At 44.8% G+C, this 18,555-nt stretch overlaps 2 protein-coding genes across 2 annotated transcripts in view; both read left to right on the top strand.

The window, feature by feature from the left end:
* MUC5AC (mucin 5AC, oligomeric mucus/gel-forming) overlaps positions 1 to 11,377 on the top strand; it is a 43,759-nt gene extending 32,382 nt beyond the window's left edge. Inside the window, 12 exon segments of the mRNA XM_066322169.1 lie at positions 54 to 3,058; positions 3,147 to 4,090; positions 4,159 to 4,502; positions 4,619 to 5,566; positions 5,746 to 5,969; positions 6,799 to 6,973; positions 7,156 to 7,406; positions 8,736 to 8,919; positions 9,286 to 9,484; positions 10,385 to 10,563; positions 10,788 to 10,857; positions 11,139 to 11,377. Of these exon segments, the coding sequence (XP_066178266.1) occupies positions 54 to 3,058; positions 3,147 to 4,090; positions 4,159 to 4,502; positions 4,619 to 5,566; positions 5,746 to 5,969; positions 6,799 to 6,973; positions 7,156 to 7,406; positions 8,736 to 8,919; positions 9,286 to 9,484; positions 10,385 to 10,563; positions 10,788 to 10,857; positions 11,139 to 11,271 (6,656 nt within the window). The 3' untranslated portion in view covers positions 11,272 to 11,377.
* A 53-nt stretch (positions 11,378 to 11,430) lies between these two features.
* LOC136363081 (intestinal mucin-like protein) lies at positions 11,431 to 18,192 on the top strand. Its single transcript, XM_066322168.1, has 11 exons — positions 11,431 to 11,446; positions 11,585 to 11,616; positions 12,352 to 12,529; positions 13,207 to 13,311; positions 13,548 to 13,582; positions 13,943 to 14,059; positions 14,175 to 14,273; positions 14,936 to 15,064; positions 15,706 to 15,763; positions 16,353 to 16,458; positions 17,026 to 18,192. The coding sequence occupies exons 1-11, from the start codon at positions 11,431 to 11,433 to the stop codon at positions 17,255 to 17,257; spliced, it is 1,107 nt and encodes a 368-aa protein (XP_066178265.1). The 3' UTR covers positions 17,258 to 18,192.
* Positions 18,193 to 18,555: the final 363 nt, after the last annotated feature.

Here is an 18,555-nt window from a genome sequence, read left to right as displayed (position 1 = left end):
ACGTGGACTTCCCCTCCTCGGGGCCCAACCAGGGAGACTTTGAAACCTACCAGCACATCCGCGCCGCGGCAAGCGAGTCTGCCGGCAGCCAAAGCAGATCGAGTGCCGGGCGGAGGACTACCCCGACGTAGCCATCCAGCAGCTGGGACAGGTGGTGCAGTGCGACGTCCACTTTGGACTGGTGTGCAAGAACGAGGACCAGACGGGCAAATTCAAGATGTGCCTCAACTACAAGATCCGCGTGCTCTGCTGCACCCCCAACTACAACTGCTCAATCCCCATCCCCACCACCAGCCCCACCACCAGCACGCCGAGCACACCGATCCCGTCCTCCAGCCCTGTCACCACCTCCACCTCCACGCCCTACATCTACACCGGCACCAGTCCCACCTCCGCCGAATTCCACATTTCCACCAGCACCAGCACCCCCACGCCGACGACGTCTACCACGTGGCCCTCCACCGTGTCCACCACCCCCTGTGAACCCGAAGTGTGCGCCTGGAGCGAATGGTTTGACGTGGACTTCCCCTCCTCGGGGCCCAACCAGGGAGACTTTGAAACCTACCAGCACATCCGCGCCGCCGGCAAGCGAGTCTGCCGGCAGCCAAAGCAGATCGAGTGCCGGGCGGAGGACTACCCCGACGTAGCCATCCAGCAGCTGGGACAGGTGGTGCAGTGCGACGTCCACTTTGGACTGGTGTGCAAGAACGAGGACCAGACGGGCAAATTCAAGATGTGCCTCAACTACAAGATCCGCGTGCTCTGCTGCACCCCCAACTACAACTGCTCAATCCCCATCCCCACCACCAGCCCCACCACCAGCACGCCGAGCACACCGATCCCGTCCTCCAGCCCTGTCACCACCTCCACCTCCACGCCCTACATCTACACCGGCACCAGTCCCACCTCCGCCGAATTCCACATTTCCACCAGCACCAGCACCCCCACGCCGACGACGTCTACCACGTGGCCCTCCACCGTGTCCACCACCCCCTGTGAACCCGAAGTGTGCGCCTGGAGCGAATGGTTTGACGTGGACTTCCCCTCCTCGGGGCCCAACCAGGGAGACTTTGAAACCTACCAGCACATCCGCGCCGCCGGCAAGCGAGTCTGCCGGCAGCCAAAGCAGATCGAGTGCCGGGCGGAGGACTACCCCGACGTAGCCATCCAGCAGCTGGGACAGGTGGTGCAGTGCGACGTCCACTTTGGACTGGTGTGCAAGAACGAGGACCAGACGGGCAAATTCAAGATGTGCCTCAACTACAAGATCCGCGTGCTCTGCTGCACCCCCAACTACAACTGCTCAATCCCCATCCCCACCACCAGCCCCACCACCAGCACGCCGAGCACACCGATCCCGTCCTCCAGCCCTGTCACCACCTCCACCTCCACGCCCTACATCTACACCGGCACCAGTCCCACCTCCGCCGAATTCCACATTTCCACCAGCACCAGCACCCCCACGCCGACGACGTCTACCACGTGGCCCTCCACCGTGTCCACCACCCCCTGTGAACCCGAAGTGTGCGCCTGGAGCGAATGGTTTGACGTGGACTTCCCCTCCTCGGGGCCCAACCAGGGAGACTTTGAAACCTACCAGCACATCCGCGCCGCCGGCAAGCGAGTCTGCCGGCAGCCAAAGCAGATCGAGTGCCGGGCGGAGGACTACCCCGACGTAGCCATCCAGCAGCTGGGACAGGTGGTGCAGTGCGACGTCCACTTTGGACTGGTGTGCAAGAACGAGGACCAGACGGGCAAATTCAAGATGTGCCTCAACTACAAGATCCGCGTGCTCTGCTGCACCCCCAACTACAACTGCTCAATCCCCATCCCCGCCACCAGCCCCACCACCAGCACGCCGAGCACACCGATCCCGTCCTCCAGCCCTGTCACCACCTCCACCTCCACGCCCTACATCTACACCGGCACCAGTCCCACCTCCGCCGAATTCCACATTTCCACCAGCACCAGCACCCCCACGCCGACGACGTCTACCACGTGGCCCTCCACCGTGTCCACCACCCCCTGTGAACCCGAAGTGTGCGCCTGGAGCGAATGGTTTGACGTGGACTTCCCCTCCTCGGGGCCCAACCAGGGAGACTTTGAAACCTACCAGCACATCCGCGCCGCCGGCAAGCGAGTCTGCCGGCAGCCAAAGCAGATCGAGTGCCGGGCGGAGGACTACCCCGACGTAGCCATCCAGCAGCTGGGACAGGTGGTGCAGTGCGACGTCCACTTTGGACTGGTGTGCAAGAACGAGGACCAGACGGGCAAATTCAAGATGTGCCTCAACTACAAGATCCGCGTGCTCTGCTGCACCCCCAACTACAACTGCTCAATCCCCATCCCCACCACCAGCCCCACCACCAGCACGCCGAGCACACCGATCCCGTCCTCCAGCCCTGTCACCACCTCCACCTCCACGCCCTACATCTACACCAGCACCAGTCCCACCTCCGCCGAATTCCACATTTCCACCAGCACCAGCACCCCCACGCCGACGACGTCTACCACGTGGCCCTCCACCGTGTCCACCACCCCCTGTGAACCCGAAGTGTGCGCCTGGAGCGAATGGTTTGACGTGGACTTCCCCTCCTCGGGGCCCAACCAGGGAGACTTTGAAACCTACCAGCACATCCGCGCCGCCGGCAAGCGAGTCTGCCGGCAGCCAAAGCAGATCGAGTGCCGGGCGGAGGACTACCCCGACGTAGCCATCCAGCAGCTGGGACAGGTGGTGCAGTGCGACGTCCACTTTGGACTGGTGTGCAAGAACGAGGACCAGACGGGCAAATTCAAGATGTGCCTCAACTACAAGATCCGCGTGCTCTGCTGCACCCCCAACTACAACTGCTCAATCCCCATCCCCGCCACCAGCCCCACCACCAGCACGCCGAGCACACCGATCCCGTCCTCCAGCCCTGTCACCACCTCCACCTCCACGCCCTACATCTACACCGGCACCAGTCCCACCTCCGCCGAATTCCACATTTCCACCAGCACCAGCACCCCCACGCCGACGACGTCTACCACGTGGCCCTCCACCGTGTCCACCACCCCTGTGAACCCGAAGTGTGCGCCTGGAGCGAATGGTTTGACGTGGACTTCCCCTCCTCGGGGCCCAACCAGGGAGACTTTGAAACCTACAGCACATCCGCGCCGCCGGCAAGCGAGTCTGCCGGCAGCCAAAGCAGATCGAGTGCCGGGCGGAGGACTACCCCGACGTAGCCATCCAGCAGCTGGGACAGGTGGTGCAGTGCGACGTCCACTTTGGACTGGTGTGCAAGAACGAGGACCAGACGGGCAAATTCAAGATGTGCCTCAACTACAAGATCCGCGTGCTCTGCTGCACCCCCAACTACAACTGCTCAATCCCCATCCCCACCACCAGCCCCACCACCAGCACGCCGAGCACACCGATCCCGTCCTCCAGCCCTGTCACCACCTCCACCTCCACGCCCTACATCTACACCGGCACCAGTCCCACCTCCGCCGAATTCCACATTTCCACCAGCACCAGCACCCCCACGCCGACGACGTCTACCACGTGGCCCTCCACCGTGTCCACCACCCCCTGTGAACCCGAAGTGTGCGCCTGGAGCGAATGGTTTGACGTGGACTTCCCCTCCTCGGGGCCCAACCAGGGAGACTTTGAAACCTACCAGCACATCCGCGCCGCCGGCAAGCGAGTCTGCCGGCAGCCAAAGCAGATCGAGTGCCGGGCGGAGGACTACCCCGACGTAGCCATCCAGCAGCTGGGACAGGTGGTGCAGTGCGACGTCCACTTTGGACTGGTGTGCAAGAACGAGGACCAGACGGGCAAATTCAAGATGTGCCTCAACTACAAGATCCGCGTGCTCTGCTGCACCCCCAACTACAACTGCTCAATCCCCATCCCCACCACCAGCCCCACCAACCAGCACGCCGAGCACACCGATCCCGTCCTCCAGCCCTGTCACCACCTCCACCTCCACGCCCTACATCTACACCGGCACCAGTCCCACCTCCGCCGAATTCCACATTTCCACCAGCACCAGCACCCCCACGCCGACGACGTCTACCACGTGGCCCTCCACCGTGTCCACCACCCCCTGTGAACCCGAAGTGTGCGCCTGGAGCGAATGGTTTGACGTGGACTTCCCCTCCTCGGGGCCCAACCAGGGAGACTTTGAAACCTACCAGCACATCCGCGCCGCCGGCAAGCGAGTCTGCCGGCAGCCAAAGCAGATCGAGTGCGGGCCGAGGACTACCCCGACGTAGCCATCCAGCAGCTGGGACAGGTGGTGCAGTGCGACGTCCACTTTGGACTGGTGGCAAGAACGAGGACCAGACGGGCAAATTCAAGATGTGCCTCAACTACAAGATCCGCGTGCTCTGCTGCACCCCCAACTACAACTGCTCAATCCCCATCCCCACCACCAGCCCCACCACCAGCACGCCGAGCACACCGATCCCGTCCTCCAGCCCTGTCACCACCTCCACCTCCACGCCCTACATCTACACCGGCACCAGTCCCACCTCCGCCGAATTCCACATTTCCACCAGCACCAGCACCCCCCACGCCGACGACGTCTACCACGTGGCCCTCCACCGTGTCCACCACCCCCCTGTGAACCCGAAGTGTGCGCCTGGAGCGAATGGTTTGACGTGGACTTCCCCTCCTCGGGGCCCAACCAGGGAGACTTTGAAACCTACCAGCACATCCGCGCCGCCGGCAAGCGAGTCTGCCGGCAGCCAAAGCAGATCGAGTGCCGGGCGGAGGACTACCCCGACGTAGCCATCCAGCAGCTGGGACAGGTGGTGCAGTGCGACGTCCACTTTGGACTGGTGTGCAAGAACGAGGACCAGACGGGCAAATTCAAGATGTGCCTCAACTACAAGATCCGCGTGCTCTGCTGCACCCCCAACTACAACTGCTCAATCCCCATCCCCACCACCAGCCCCACCACCAGCACGCCGAGCACACCGATCCCGTCCTCCAGCCCTGTCACCACCTCCACCTCCACGCCCTACATCTACACCGGCACCAGTCCCACCTCCGCCGAATTCCACATTTCCACCAGCACCAGCACCCCCACGCCGACGACGTCTACCACGTGGCCCTCCACCGTGTCCACCACCCCCTGTGAACCCGAAGTGTGCGCCTGGAGCGAATGGTTTGACGTGGACTTCCCCTCCTCGGGGCCCAACCAGGGAGACTTTGAAACCTACCAGCACATCCGCGCCGCCGGCAAGCGAGTCTGCCGGCAGCCAAAGCAGATCGAGTGCCGGGCGGAGGACTACCCCGACGTAGCCATCCAGCAGCTGGGACAGGTGGTGCAGTGCGACGTCCACTTTGGACTGGTGTGCAAGAACGAGGACCAGACGGGCAAATTCAAGATGTGCCTCAACTACAAGATCCGCGTGCTCTGCTGCACCCCCAACTACAACTGCTCCGTCCCCATCACTACGACTATCACTAGCACTTTCCCTGTTATTACCGATACTGAACCTTTCTTTAGCACTTCTCCAACTCCTATTTCAACTACACCGTGTTTCTGCAAAATTGGCGATTCTATTTTTTCACCTGGTTAGTTTGCCTGATTTCATAGGCTTTTAATTTCATTTTGGTTTTTCCTTTGTGGTTTTTTTTTTTTTTCATCTTGTTGCTTTTTTCTATAAACTTTTTGTTGTTTCTTTGCTTTTTTATATTTTCAGTTTTTTGTGTTTTTTGGTTATTTTTCAATTTTTTTCTTGTTTCTTTTTAAGGTGACTTGATTTACAACAGAATGGATAGTGAAGGATGTAGATTTTATGCTATCTGTAGTCCAACATGTGATATTGAACGACACATTGAGGATTGTAACGTCACTACTTTACCAGCCCCTACTTCCTCAGAATGGTCTACAGTAACACCATCAGTTCCTGTGCCTCCTACCTCTTCAAGTGTTGCTATTCATGGCTGCGTTTCCCCTCTGTATCCTCCGTTAAATGTGCGTAGTTTGTGTTATTCTTTGACTGTTGAAATATCATATTTTTGGGTGTTACCTAATTGGGACAATTTGTTGTCTTTAAACCTTACCTGTGTTGATTGTCCTAATTATTTTGCTACTGATTCGCCAAATATATGGCATAATATTTGCATTTTCATATTTCTGAATTTCAGTCTTTTATGCTGCTAAGGCAGGTTATAATATTCTTTTTTTGTTTTTGCTTTAGTAAAACTTAGGTGTATTGCATATGTAACCTATCTTCTCACATAATAGACAGGAGTTTTCTAGTAGATCCTATTTTTTCACTAAAGGGGATTATTTAAGATGCGGTGAAGACTTGCATCTGTTTCTCTTCTCCTGCCCTTTTATCTGTGGTTCTTTAAACTTTTTTTTATTTTTACATTCTCTCTTGACCTTGAAGTACTCTATACATACAAGAGGAAATCAGTTCCTGGAACCCAGTATGTGTCCCCCAAGCCCCAGATGAGCTCCTCATGCAGAACAGACAAGTGTAGTTAAGATTCCCACCTCTTTTTAGCTTTAAAAGAAATATATCCTGTAGAATATTGTCAACTTTTTATTATCAGTGAAGATTTTCATTTTAGTCTTTGTTCTTGATTTAGAGAAGTAAGGATTTTCTATCCCCCATATCATGGTCAGAATTTTGAATACCTCTAGTTCCCATTAAAAATCACTAATTCTGCAGTAACGTACTAATTTCCTTTCCAACACCACCATTACTGGAAACATAGCATAAATCTAAAAAGAGGGGTAAAGGTTTTACTTGTTTACAGAGTTTTGTTATGAAAACCTTTTCTTTATTTTGCAGCCCGGAGAAAGATTCAAATTATCCAACTGTACAGAAGTCATCTGTAACGGAGACAATGATATAGACGTTGTACCAACATACTGCCCACCTGTAAAGGAAATTACCTGTGCAAACAAATATCCCCCATTGCTGGTACCTGATGAAAATGGATGCTGTTACCGATATGAGTGTCAATGTAAGCATCAATAGATTCAGGAATAACATTTTTGGGAAAAAAAATCCAATCTTTGCACAGATTATATGGGCGTTTTCATTTCATTTTGTAAGCTTGCTCTCTACATTGCAATCTGTTCAGTTTTTAAGTTTTCTTCTACATAAATTCTCATCTTAATTTTCCACATATTTTCTCTGTGCCAGGTGTGTGTAGTGGATGGGGTGATCCTCATTACATCACTTTTGATGGAACCTATTATACGTTCCTTGAAAACTGCACTTACGTCCTGGTGAAACAGATTGTCCCTAGATACGACAACTTCCGTGTTTACATTGACAATTATTACTGCGATGCAAAAGATGGACTCTCCTGCCCTAAATCCATTATTATTTTCTACAAATCTGCAGAAGTGGTGCTGACTCGTCAGCTCATGAATGGTGTGATGACCAACGTGGTAAATTTTTTTTTTCTGTTTTTGCAAAAAAGAAATAGTTTCCATAGGGCTTACTGATGCTATTCTGAGGTAGAGTCTGTTTGAATATCTCATCATGGTGATCAGGGCAGAGGTTATCACTAGGGGGGAAAAAAAAGGATTGCACTTGATGCTGAGAACATCCAGGACTGCACTGGATGCAAACAACATTTGAAGTACTAAATTCATATTTCGTGAAAATTGGTACATTTGCCATACACTTATGTAAACAAACACATTTTGAAGAAGCACAAACGCAAACTGGAAGCAGGAGTCTTCCCTCGGGGGGAAGATGAATATGTGTCTCTTATCTGCTGGATGACTGGCGACTGCTTTCATGGAACTTCAGGCACCAAACAGCCCTGACATGATTTTTCCTTCAGTTTCCTACTGTGAAGAAAGGTATAGCTGAAGGGGTGCCTTAGACCATCACCTCACCTTCATGTTCCAAAGTAGTGTTGGCAAACCAGTGAAAATGAAAAATCAGTCCTACTCTTACACTGGAGAATCTATTAGTTCATTAGAGAATCTACAGAGAGGGAGAAAAGTTTGTTTGAATAGGCACTCTCACCTTAGAGTGCCCTGCTGAACTCTCAGTCAGAAACACATGTTGGTTCCCGTGATTTCCTGTGAAAGAAAACAGTAACTGAGAATTTTAACTCATGCTTTAGCCCAATTTAGTGAGAAGAGAGTTGCAGAATAACTTCTGACAAAAAACTATTAGGAAAATATGTTTACCTTTATTAGCTCATATAAGATACTGGCTACAAATTGAAAATTTTAATAAATAAATATCCTCACTACTACATAAAACTGGCACTAAGGGCATCTGACTTCATTTTGAATTCAGACAACTCTTCCAATGTCAATTACTATGTAATATAGAGATGGTGTGATTATCTGGCAAAGTTATTACATATTAATGGCAGGGATATTTCTGTAGCTAAAGAAAACTATCACTCATTTTCATATGAGAAATGTTTCCAATACATATAATCATGAGGGATACAAAGAAAATACTTGGATTTATGTGTATAGAATACTGTGTATTAGCATACAATCAGCACAAACACAGTACGTAGAGGACACTTAGATTATTATCACATTTTAGCAACATAGCAGTACAAGCCAAGATATCAATGCAAATATATTCTGTTATTAGGATGTCAACGGGCACTGGATGTGATGAACAACAATATCAAGTCATGCATAATTATGAAAATTAGAAAATATATTATTTAAAACAATCAGGCAGAAGCAGTCCTTATTCTGACTTGGTGTTTTGTTTTGTTTTCTTAACCCTGCATTCAGATGTACTTCAACAAAAAGATTGTCGAACCCGGCTTCAAAAAAGATGGCATTTCTTTCTCCACTCTTGGCATCAATATGATTGTTGAAATAGAAGAGATTGGTGCTGTCATCACCTTTAGTGGTCTGATTTTCTCTGTGAAGCTCCCATACAGCAAATTTGGCAACAACACTGAAGGACAATGTGGTAAGAAGGATGCACAGATTGGAGGCAATCCTCTTTCCCCACCCCTACCTTGGCTATGGCTCACCCACTCCGGCTGTGCAGACTTACAATTGACAGAAATTTTTAAACAGCGGTAAATGGAAATTGCTACAGTTCTGCTCCTCAACTTCTGTAAGATGTCAAAAGCTCAGTATTTCTTTGGGGCTGGGGTGTTACATCTGTTTGTTTTCCCATAACTGAAAGCTCATATAACTGGAGAAAGCGCTCTCTATGAAGCAGGGCAAAATATGCATTTCATGAGCACATCACACCTAAACTCATCAGCCCAGGAACGTATCGTCTATCTCTGATGTGGCTGATGGGACTTACCAAGCTTGTATCTTCCAGGAACATGTACAAACAACAAAGAAGATGAATGCCGCTTACCAAGTGGCAAGATAATTTCCTCCTGCCCCCAAATGGCTCACCACTGGATTGTTGACGACAACAAGTCGTGCCATGGAGTACCAATACCACCAGCTATAACCACACCTCCACCAAAGCCACAGTGTCAAACACCTCCACTCTGCAAGCTTATCTTGAGCGAGTAAGAAAATAAATTCAATTTTTCTAGACAAAACTGTCTCAGTATCTTACAAGAAGAATAACAGCTATAGCTTTAGCATGTGATAATAGTTGAAAATGTCAGCTTAATTACAGAATATATATAGGAACAGGCCTTTGCAAAAGAAACTGGACTGCCTTAATGACTTGCACGCTAAATATAACTTAATATTAAGTCAGAAAATCAGGGATGCAGCAAGCACTAAAATCAGTACTCCTTGGATGCAGTACTTCCAAAGTATGCTCGTTAAATATTAAGCAAAGGCCGAACTCTAAATTTCTAGTAAGTCTTCAGTACAAATCATAGAGAACTCAGTTACCAAACAGGTGAAGAGCGCAGATGCAAACAGCTGAGAAAAGTCCTTCATTCTTTGTACATTTTACCTAAAACATGGAGTTCCAAAAAAGGCTTGTTTCCTGAAGTATTTCCTATACCTGTGTAGGCTGACAAAATATTTTTACAGATGAGTAACTTATAAAGGCCCTCTTATACATGCCTTCTCTAGTATCTAGTAAGTTTGGAGCTATTTTATATGTGAATTTTCTATTGCTACATTTTTTAAATTCTTTTTTTCTCAATCTGGTGCAGTTGCCTTTGACACCAAATTTCTGATGTCAAACTGCTAAAAGGTTGTGTACACAAATAGAAATACTATGACTATTAACGTCTTTAGAAAAAAAGGCACTTCAGATTTCTTAATCTTTCTGACTCTATCTCCCAGCTTATTTGCCATTGCTAGGGTTTTTTTTTTTTTTCCTAATAATACCTTCCTTTCTGAAACTGAGTCACAGGCTATTAATTGGAAAGTGTTGTCTGACAAGAACAGACTTTGTCTAATGGCTCATTAACATAGAAGGGGGTTGCTTTCTTTGCTGCCTGCAGGGTTTTTGCAGAATGTCACACCGTGATACCACCAGAGCCATTTTTCAAAGGCTGTGTTTTTGATGGATGCCGCATAGACGATGAATTCATGCAGTGTTCCAGTCTGGAGATATATGCTACAGAGTGTGCTGCTAGAGGTGTCTGCATTGACTGGAGAGGAATGACCAACAATACATGCCGTAAGTATTGTAGGACTTAAAATGTGTGTGATAAATGGTAAAATTTAGTGGTTTATTCACTAAACGTGTCTTCTATCTGACACTTGGTTACTGTCTACAAAAATCCAGTGGGGTCCTTTCTCACAGAAGCTGCCAATGAAGAAGGCAAAACTGTAGTAATTTTTTCTGGAAAAATGCATCTACTGTCAATTTTTAATTTTTTAAAAAATCTTTTTTCCATACAGCATTCAGCTGTCCATCAAGCTTGGTATACAAGCCATGCGGGCCCATTAATCAAGTTACTTGTGACCAAAGGTATGGAAAAACAAAAAACCACAGACTGAAACACCTGCTTATATTTCCCTTGTCTATTTTCCTCAGAAATCTGAGTTATTTCATAATGAAATATGTTGCAAATTTCACTAATTCATTCAAGATTTATAAATACCAATCAACTCAAGGAACATGTGCTTCCTGGTGCCCTTCAGAAAGTGTATATTTTTTTGTCTCTCTTGTATCTGACATGATACACTGCTCTTCCCCCTCCCTCACCACAGAAGTGTTGTACTCAAGCACATATATTCTTCCCATTCCAGCTATGAGCGTCCTGGCTATGGAGTAACTGAAGGCTGTTTCTGTCCTGAAGGAATGACACTCTTGCGTGCAGAGAGCAACATCTGTGTCTCTGAATGTCGTAAGTCATTTGTAGCTAGTTTGGGGAATAAATAGAGATCAGGATTGTTAGTCAGGAGGCTTGAGTTCTATAGTGATCTTCTACATGGTCAGACCATTGCCAATCAGCCTCCCTAAGTGTCTCCAATTGCAAATTGAATAATAGTCAATATTACCTTTTTTCCCATACTCCTTCCCTACGTGAGACCCACCAAGATGGTAGAACTCCACAGTTAGTCTGCATATTCATTTTCTTGTTAGCTTTATCTTCACAGTAGTTTTATTTGAAACCGCACATATGTACTCCTTTGACAGTTTTCAGTGGTATAAATATCCATTCGTTTGTTTGTTTTTCTCTTTTTCTTTCCAGTCTGCAGAGAACCGAATGGAATGTCCAGATGGGTAAGTATCACAATGAGTGTGGCTTAATGAGCACAGACAAGTAAAACAAGATGATATTTAGTGTTCCACTAAACCAAAGCTTTGTTACAAATGTTTGTTCACTTTTAGCCTTAAAAGTAATGAGTGCTAGAGCACCTCTAAGAAATTTAACAGTAAGTGATAAAATATTCTTTCAATAACCTCACACACACACAAAAAAAAAAAAACAACAAAAAAACCAGCTTAGAGAGATGATAGTAGTGGAAGTCAGGCATATCTGATTATTTTATTTCCACAATTTTATCTCATTAAAATTACTAGAAATGAAGGGAGAGATGGAAAACAAAGTTTACCTGTTGCTTACTATGTTCATAGCCTGCATTCTGAGCTCCTCAGCTGCATAGAAATTAGCAACCCAATGTGAAAATGAGTATGTCATATGATTAGTTCTTTTTCAAAAATGCAAGTGAGGCTCAATCACTTCTCCTTTAGATCTCCTGTAATACTCATACTAACACTATTAACAAATAGAATGTAATAGCTTTGTGAACTCAGAACTTTTAGTGGCCTCCAATATCTTCCCCTAATAAGCAGTTTGAGGGTCTCCTATAGAATCTAAAATATGAAAAAGCTGATATAACCAGTTATCACTATATGCATGAATATGTCAACTAGAAGCAAATAAAATTATTTTGGTTTATTTTTATATTTAATTTTTTTTCTTTCCTTTGTCTGTGTTTTTCTTTTTATATTTAGCCAGGAGAAGAATGGACAAAAGATTGCCAAGAATGTGTCTGTGACAGAAACACTCTTAAGGTGAAATGTACAAAACACCAGTGTTCTCTGACACAGCCAGTATTTTGTGAAGAACCAGGTTACATGCCTGTTCAGATACAGATACCAGAAGATCCATGCTGTACTAGAACTGAGTGCTGTAAGTACTGTCTTAGTCCTTTATCGTGGGGAATATGCTATATTAATTTTAGGAAACTACAGCAATCATTTCTCATTTTTTGATACTTTGCATTGATATCATAAGGCTGTTCTCCCTCATCCCACTTTTTAGAGCCTTCTTGCAGAGCATACAGTAAATGCTGGAAGATAACAAATTTAAAGATTAAAAGATTTTATATAGTTAGATGTAGAAAAGTAACAAAATCTTCTATAATTTAACACTGAAATCCTTTAACACTGCCACTATCTGAAGTAATATTCAAAAACCATTCAAAACATTTTCTATTCCAAAGACCAGTATCAGGAAAATTAACTTAAAAAAACAGTCCCAGCTATTTAAAAATTGCTGAAGAAAGTTCCAGAACCGGTTATCAGAGCAGTCATCACATTTCTCCATTGGTACAAATTTCTCTTTGAAATTATCTCTTTCCAGCAATTACCACTCTATTCTTCTCAGTGTTTTGTTTTACAAAGGTTATGGGAAAGCCCAATCACATTGAAAACACCTTGGCACATAGACTGAATTAGTTATTAAACTATCTTCTGTAAACACCGTATCTACCCAATAGGAAAGCTTCTGAAGTTCCTGTAAAACAAAACTGCTTTAATTCAAAAACTCTGAGCTTATTATTTTCTACATTCTCTTCCACGAAACAGACTGCAACACAAGCCTCTGCCCTGACATCACACCCCAGTGCTTAGAAGGACAGGAAATAATCACAGTAATGCCACCTGGAAACTGCTGTCCTATCCTTGAATGCAGTAAGTATTGAGCACCCTTTCCATGTGCTATTTACTGCTGTATTTTTCTAAGTCACAAAAACCTTATAAGAGAGATGCAAGTTACCTGTGTTATCATTATTGAGCCTTGTTGTGAATGAGGTTTGTAAGGCTGCTGCCACAGGCCTATGAAACAAGCCTACAAAGCTACAAATCAGAAGTTTTTTTCATGGATTTCTGCCTCTTAAAACTTACACCTCCTTCTTCCTTCTTTACAGGACAGGGCTGTGTAGTCAACGAAACCTATTATGCAGTAAGTACACAGAGTTACTCACTATAAAAATACACCTTCAATGGTTCACAGTGCAGTGTTTTTGAGACATTTATCAGGTCCATATTTTGTTGGAGGGCCTGAGATAAAACATTATTCATTATTTCACTGAGGTTAACACCCTCAATGAAAAAGTATTTTCTGCTCTCCTTTCTATATTAGCAGAATTTGATTCCAAAACTGGTATTACCAAACCAGAAACTCTGCTTAATGCGATTTTGGTTGTTTTATTTTATGGATAGCTCAGCCTATACATACGTCATCTTTGTATTTTCTCTGATGTGTATATACAGAGTATCTTGTTTTAACTGACTAATAATGGGCTTTTCCAACTTCCCCTAGCCTGGAGCTGCCATTCCATCAGGCCCCTGTGAGGAATGTACCTGCTCTGAATCCTCTAGACCGCACCACCCTAGTGTGACGTGCCAGCCTGTTATCTGTGACACATACTGCCCGCTGGTGAGTGCTCTTCTTTCTGCTGTCAGAAATTCCTACCCCACTCAGCTCAAATAACCACCAGCTGAGGTCAGTGACCTGACCTAATGCCATTGTTTCTCTCCTTCTTTCAAAACAGGGCTACAAATACACAGTGGAACCTGGACAGTGCTGTGGCACATGCAAGGCAGCGGCTTGTGTAGTGACTCTGGGAGACAACATTACACACGTGCTCCATGTAATTACCACTGGTTTAGTTCACTTTTGGAGAACTCTGCTAGTCATTCCATTCTTTTCCTCTCCTTCTATTTGTTACATTTATTTCCTCCATCTTTTCTCACATTAGACAAATGCTTACTCAGGCAGGGACTGGACAGTCTCCACACAGCTTGAACAATACCTTACACCACAGTATACCAGTTCTAAGACTTGTGGAAGCAACTGTGATATGATACTGAACAATGGCTTTCAGGAATCAATATAGGAAAATATACTGGTGAAAGCAATGGCCTTTTGTTTGCCTCCAGTTCTGAAACTGTAGCACCTATTTCGCTCAAAGGATAATTTTCTCTCTGGAGGCATTTGACACATCCATAAGTTGTAATGACAAAACCACTGAAATGCAAATTATTCTTTCCAAATGAGTCCATGGACTTACCCTATTCACGCAAAAAAGCACATCTACATCCAGATAAAAATAGAGCCTCTTCACTTGGTTGATGAGAAACACTTAATAGCAGTATGATAATATGGCAAATAATTATCAGCTGAAATTCAAGGAAGTTGTTTGGAATAATCAAACTACTATACACAGCAACAATAAGACCTTGGGGGGGGGGGGCTTTTGTTTTATTTTTATATAAGAAAATTTTAATTTGCTTTCATTTTGACTACTTTCAGGAAGGAGAATACTGGAATCCACCTGGTGATAACTGTACTGTTTACACATGTGAAAGACATGTTGACCAGTTCATTCAAGTCATCAAAGAGGCAAGCTGTCCTGCCTTTAATCCAGATGAGTGTAATCCAGTAAGTACTGTTCTACCTGTTCTCACTTTCGGAAAGGTTGCAGTGCCTAACACCACTGACAGAAGGAACATGGTGTCTAAGGAAAATAACTAGCAGAAGCATCATGCAGGAAGCAATTCTCCTTTTATCCTCTCTGAACCTGCTCCCAGTCAAATTTTATCTCAGAAAAGCAACTCAAAATTAAACTGAGTGATACATCAATCCTCTCTGAGGATCGGATATTACTGAAAAGGATACAACATAGTATTTTGGATTCCTAAAAGTGTCAAGTGACCTAGAAGCAAAAATCAGCCTCTGGCAAGTTAGCTATTTCACATTCATTGTGCTACCCTGTCTGTTATAATCTTTCACCACTACTGACTTTGGTCACAGTATTTTGACTTACATGTGCTATGAGCTTTATTGCTTGCTGAAATTATACTACTTAACTGAGACTTTCCCTCCATTTCAACTTTCAAATAACTCTTATTAATATTAGAGTAATGACATGCCCTTAATATTTAGCCTTGCTTGAAGTTAGATTCCATGTCAATACAAAAATATACACATTGTCTGATGCCAGAGAAAATTAGGAAGCAGGGCAAGTCTGCTTTAGTATGCAGATATGAAACCTGAGTTATTTTTTTGTTTTCTCATTTAAGGATGATGTCAGGTTATCTGACGATGGCTGCTGTCTGGTGTGCCAAAGAATACCGAAACGTAAGTAATAATAGTTTTGTTAAAAGTATTGATTACATGTGCCTTATTAGGTATTTTAGCTCATTTTGCACAATGGGTGCCTTGACCCATTGAAGAGGTGAACTGACCAGGTTTGGGTCCACTGCCTCACTGAGGTGAGAAAGGGAAAAGAAAGGAAGAGGACATTTCCCCTATACATTTTAGGTCCTTGTGAAACAGATGAATTTTCCCATCCCCCACTGTTAAATGGGAGAGTGAGGACTGTGATTATTCCCCAGTTTCCGTGGATATACATTCTCTTTAAGGTGGAAAGTGAAGCCAGTTCTGAGAGATGGGGGTGCATCCAGCAGTTGCCACAGTGCTGCTCTTAATTTCTGCAACTTGCACCAAGCTGCATAAGAAAAAGGGGAAGATTCATCCACTGATTACACAAACAGCCAGTCTTCATTTGACCTTCAGCGATTAAAGGAAAAAATGCACTGTGACTTAGTTTCCTATTTCAGCTCTATCCACCTTAGTTTTCAGTTACAAGCTATCATATCATACACAGCTATCTATTTATATGCACACACATTTTAACCTATTTTCCTTTGCTTTGTGATGACCTCAGTTTGTATGAAGCACAATATGACCACTGTCATCAACTATAATGGCTGTGTCTCTCCTGCACCTGTTGAGATAACATACTGTGAAGGCAGCTGTGATGCTTATTCACGGTAAGTGGCATAAAAGATAATCGTGGCCTTTTGTCTTCTACTCTGTACAACAGCTACATCCAGCAAATCACAAGTGTTTTGCTGATGTGTCCAACATCCACCCATTCATCAGCTGTTTCCATTGTGCTAATTAACATGGCATTGTACTAGCTTGATTACCTCGAGATTCAGTGTTTAACAGCCTGTTCAGTGTCATAGTGAATAGACCCGAATTTTGATATTGCCCATTTAGAACTGAGGTTATTTGTTTCTCATTATTCTCTCACTGGACTGGCTCACTATGTGATCTGGAATAATTCTTTACTTTTTCTGTGCCTTACTGAAGACTTAGAATCATCAATTTTTACAATGAGGAGCAATTTACCTATATTTCATCACAATACTGTAATGATGACAATATTGAGCAATAATCCCACATGCAACTAGTAAAGCAGAATGCAGAATTCTCAATGCAGAAGTTGTGTTGCAAGCACACAAACTCTGGTTATGTTTTGCAATGGGTGGGAGGGGCAGTGTTATTTCTCACATAAATTCTGAATCTCTCCCTTTCATTGGTTTTTCAATCAGATATTCTCAAACGACAAACACAATGGTGCACAAATGCTCGTGTTGTCAGGAAATCAAGACCAGCAAAAGAAAGGTGACACTGACGTGCAGTGATGGAACATTCCTTGATCACTCCTACACCTACGTGGAGAAATGCAGCTGTGTGGGTGCCGAGTGCATTACCCAAGACAACACCCAACAGCAGACACAGCAGATAAAGACCTCTCAGGAGCAAGCGAATGTCAAAAATTAGAACTAGAGAGAAGTCCTCTAACAAGGGCTGAGCATAAGACTAAATAAAGAAACTTCAAAAAATACTAAAGTGTCAAGAGCAGCTAAATTTTGGATGAGCAGATGATGTTTTCCGCATAAACCCCCAGTATGTCTGTCTACAGAATTTCAGTTTTCATTATCAATGTATCTCCCATTATTTATGCCTTGTCTTTTACACCTTGAGAGGTACAGCACAAGTTCATCTTGACATTTTCTGTTCATTTGTCTTCTGAGAAGTGCTGGACTTCTAATAACATTTTCATTCCAGTTCACCAAGGAAAATCAAAAGACAAATCCAGAAAACAAACAAAACTCAAGGAAAACTGTACCCCTCTGCTTCTATCTGTTTCTTTTTTTGGCGAGGAAAACTTAGAATGCAGAAAGCCATATCTTCTCTAAACTTATAAATTTCAATATTTTGAACAATTTATAATGGACATATTTCCCTACATGTTTTTGTGAGGAAAAGGAAAAAATCCTATGGTGAGAAGCTGCTGCACACTACTTTTTGTTTACACAACACCATCAGCATAGTAGCTGTATGAAAATATGGATTTTTTTTATTTTGTTTTGTTATGTGGTTAACTGTTTACAGAAGAAATATATATATTTGCCAACAGAGGCATATGAAGGATTTTTTTTATAAACAAAAGTATAATAATAATAATAATAATAATAATTGTAAATTCTTTCCTAGGAAGCTTAAAAAGCTGAACCACTGCTATTTATTATTATTTTTTTGAAAACTGATTTATTGAGTCATTTCTTTCAGAATGAATGTTATTTCATTTCTTACTCTCAGTCATGTTGTCTGGGTATGGTATGTTTTCTTTTGTTTTTGAATATTATTTTATTTTTGTTCCGTAAGGCACGAAAAAGAAATTATGATTAATAAATTTTGAGCATTTTACAGCATGTCTGCTTTGACTTTTCAGTGAATCCCTCGTGTGAGAGCTGCTGGCTCCATAAAACATAGTTCTCGGTCAAAAGTCAATGTAAATTGTGGTACCTAATCCCCTGCAGAGCTTTGATACTGCTTTGAATGAAAAGCACTCAAAACCAAACACATCACTTCAGATGTTCTCGATTAGTGAACTCTCAGAAAGCAAGCACCTGTCTGTGCCCGCAGGTTTTGTAGCCCTGAAAGTTTTTTACCTGGCTGGCATGAACTATCCAAACTATTTCAAACAAGTCGGTCTCATGTTTTAGAGCCCGCTGCAACATCCATAAATCTCTGAAACTGCCCTGTTGTGAATCTGTGCGGTTACTACTGAGAGG

Source organism: Sylvia atricapilla, chromosome 6 (genome assembly GCF_009819655.1).
Source record: "Sylvia atricapilla isolate bSylAtr1 chromosome 6, bSylAtr1.pri, whole genome shotgun sequence".
Taxonomy (NCBI): domain Eukaryota; kingdom Metazoa; phylum Chordata; class Aves; order Passeriformes; family Sylviidae; genus Sylvia; species Sylvia atricapilla.
Note: the sequence above shows the minus strand (reverse complement) of the source record. Positions and strands in the feature narration are given on the sequence as shown.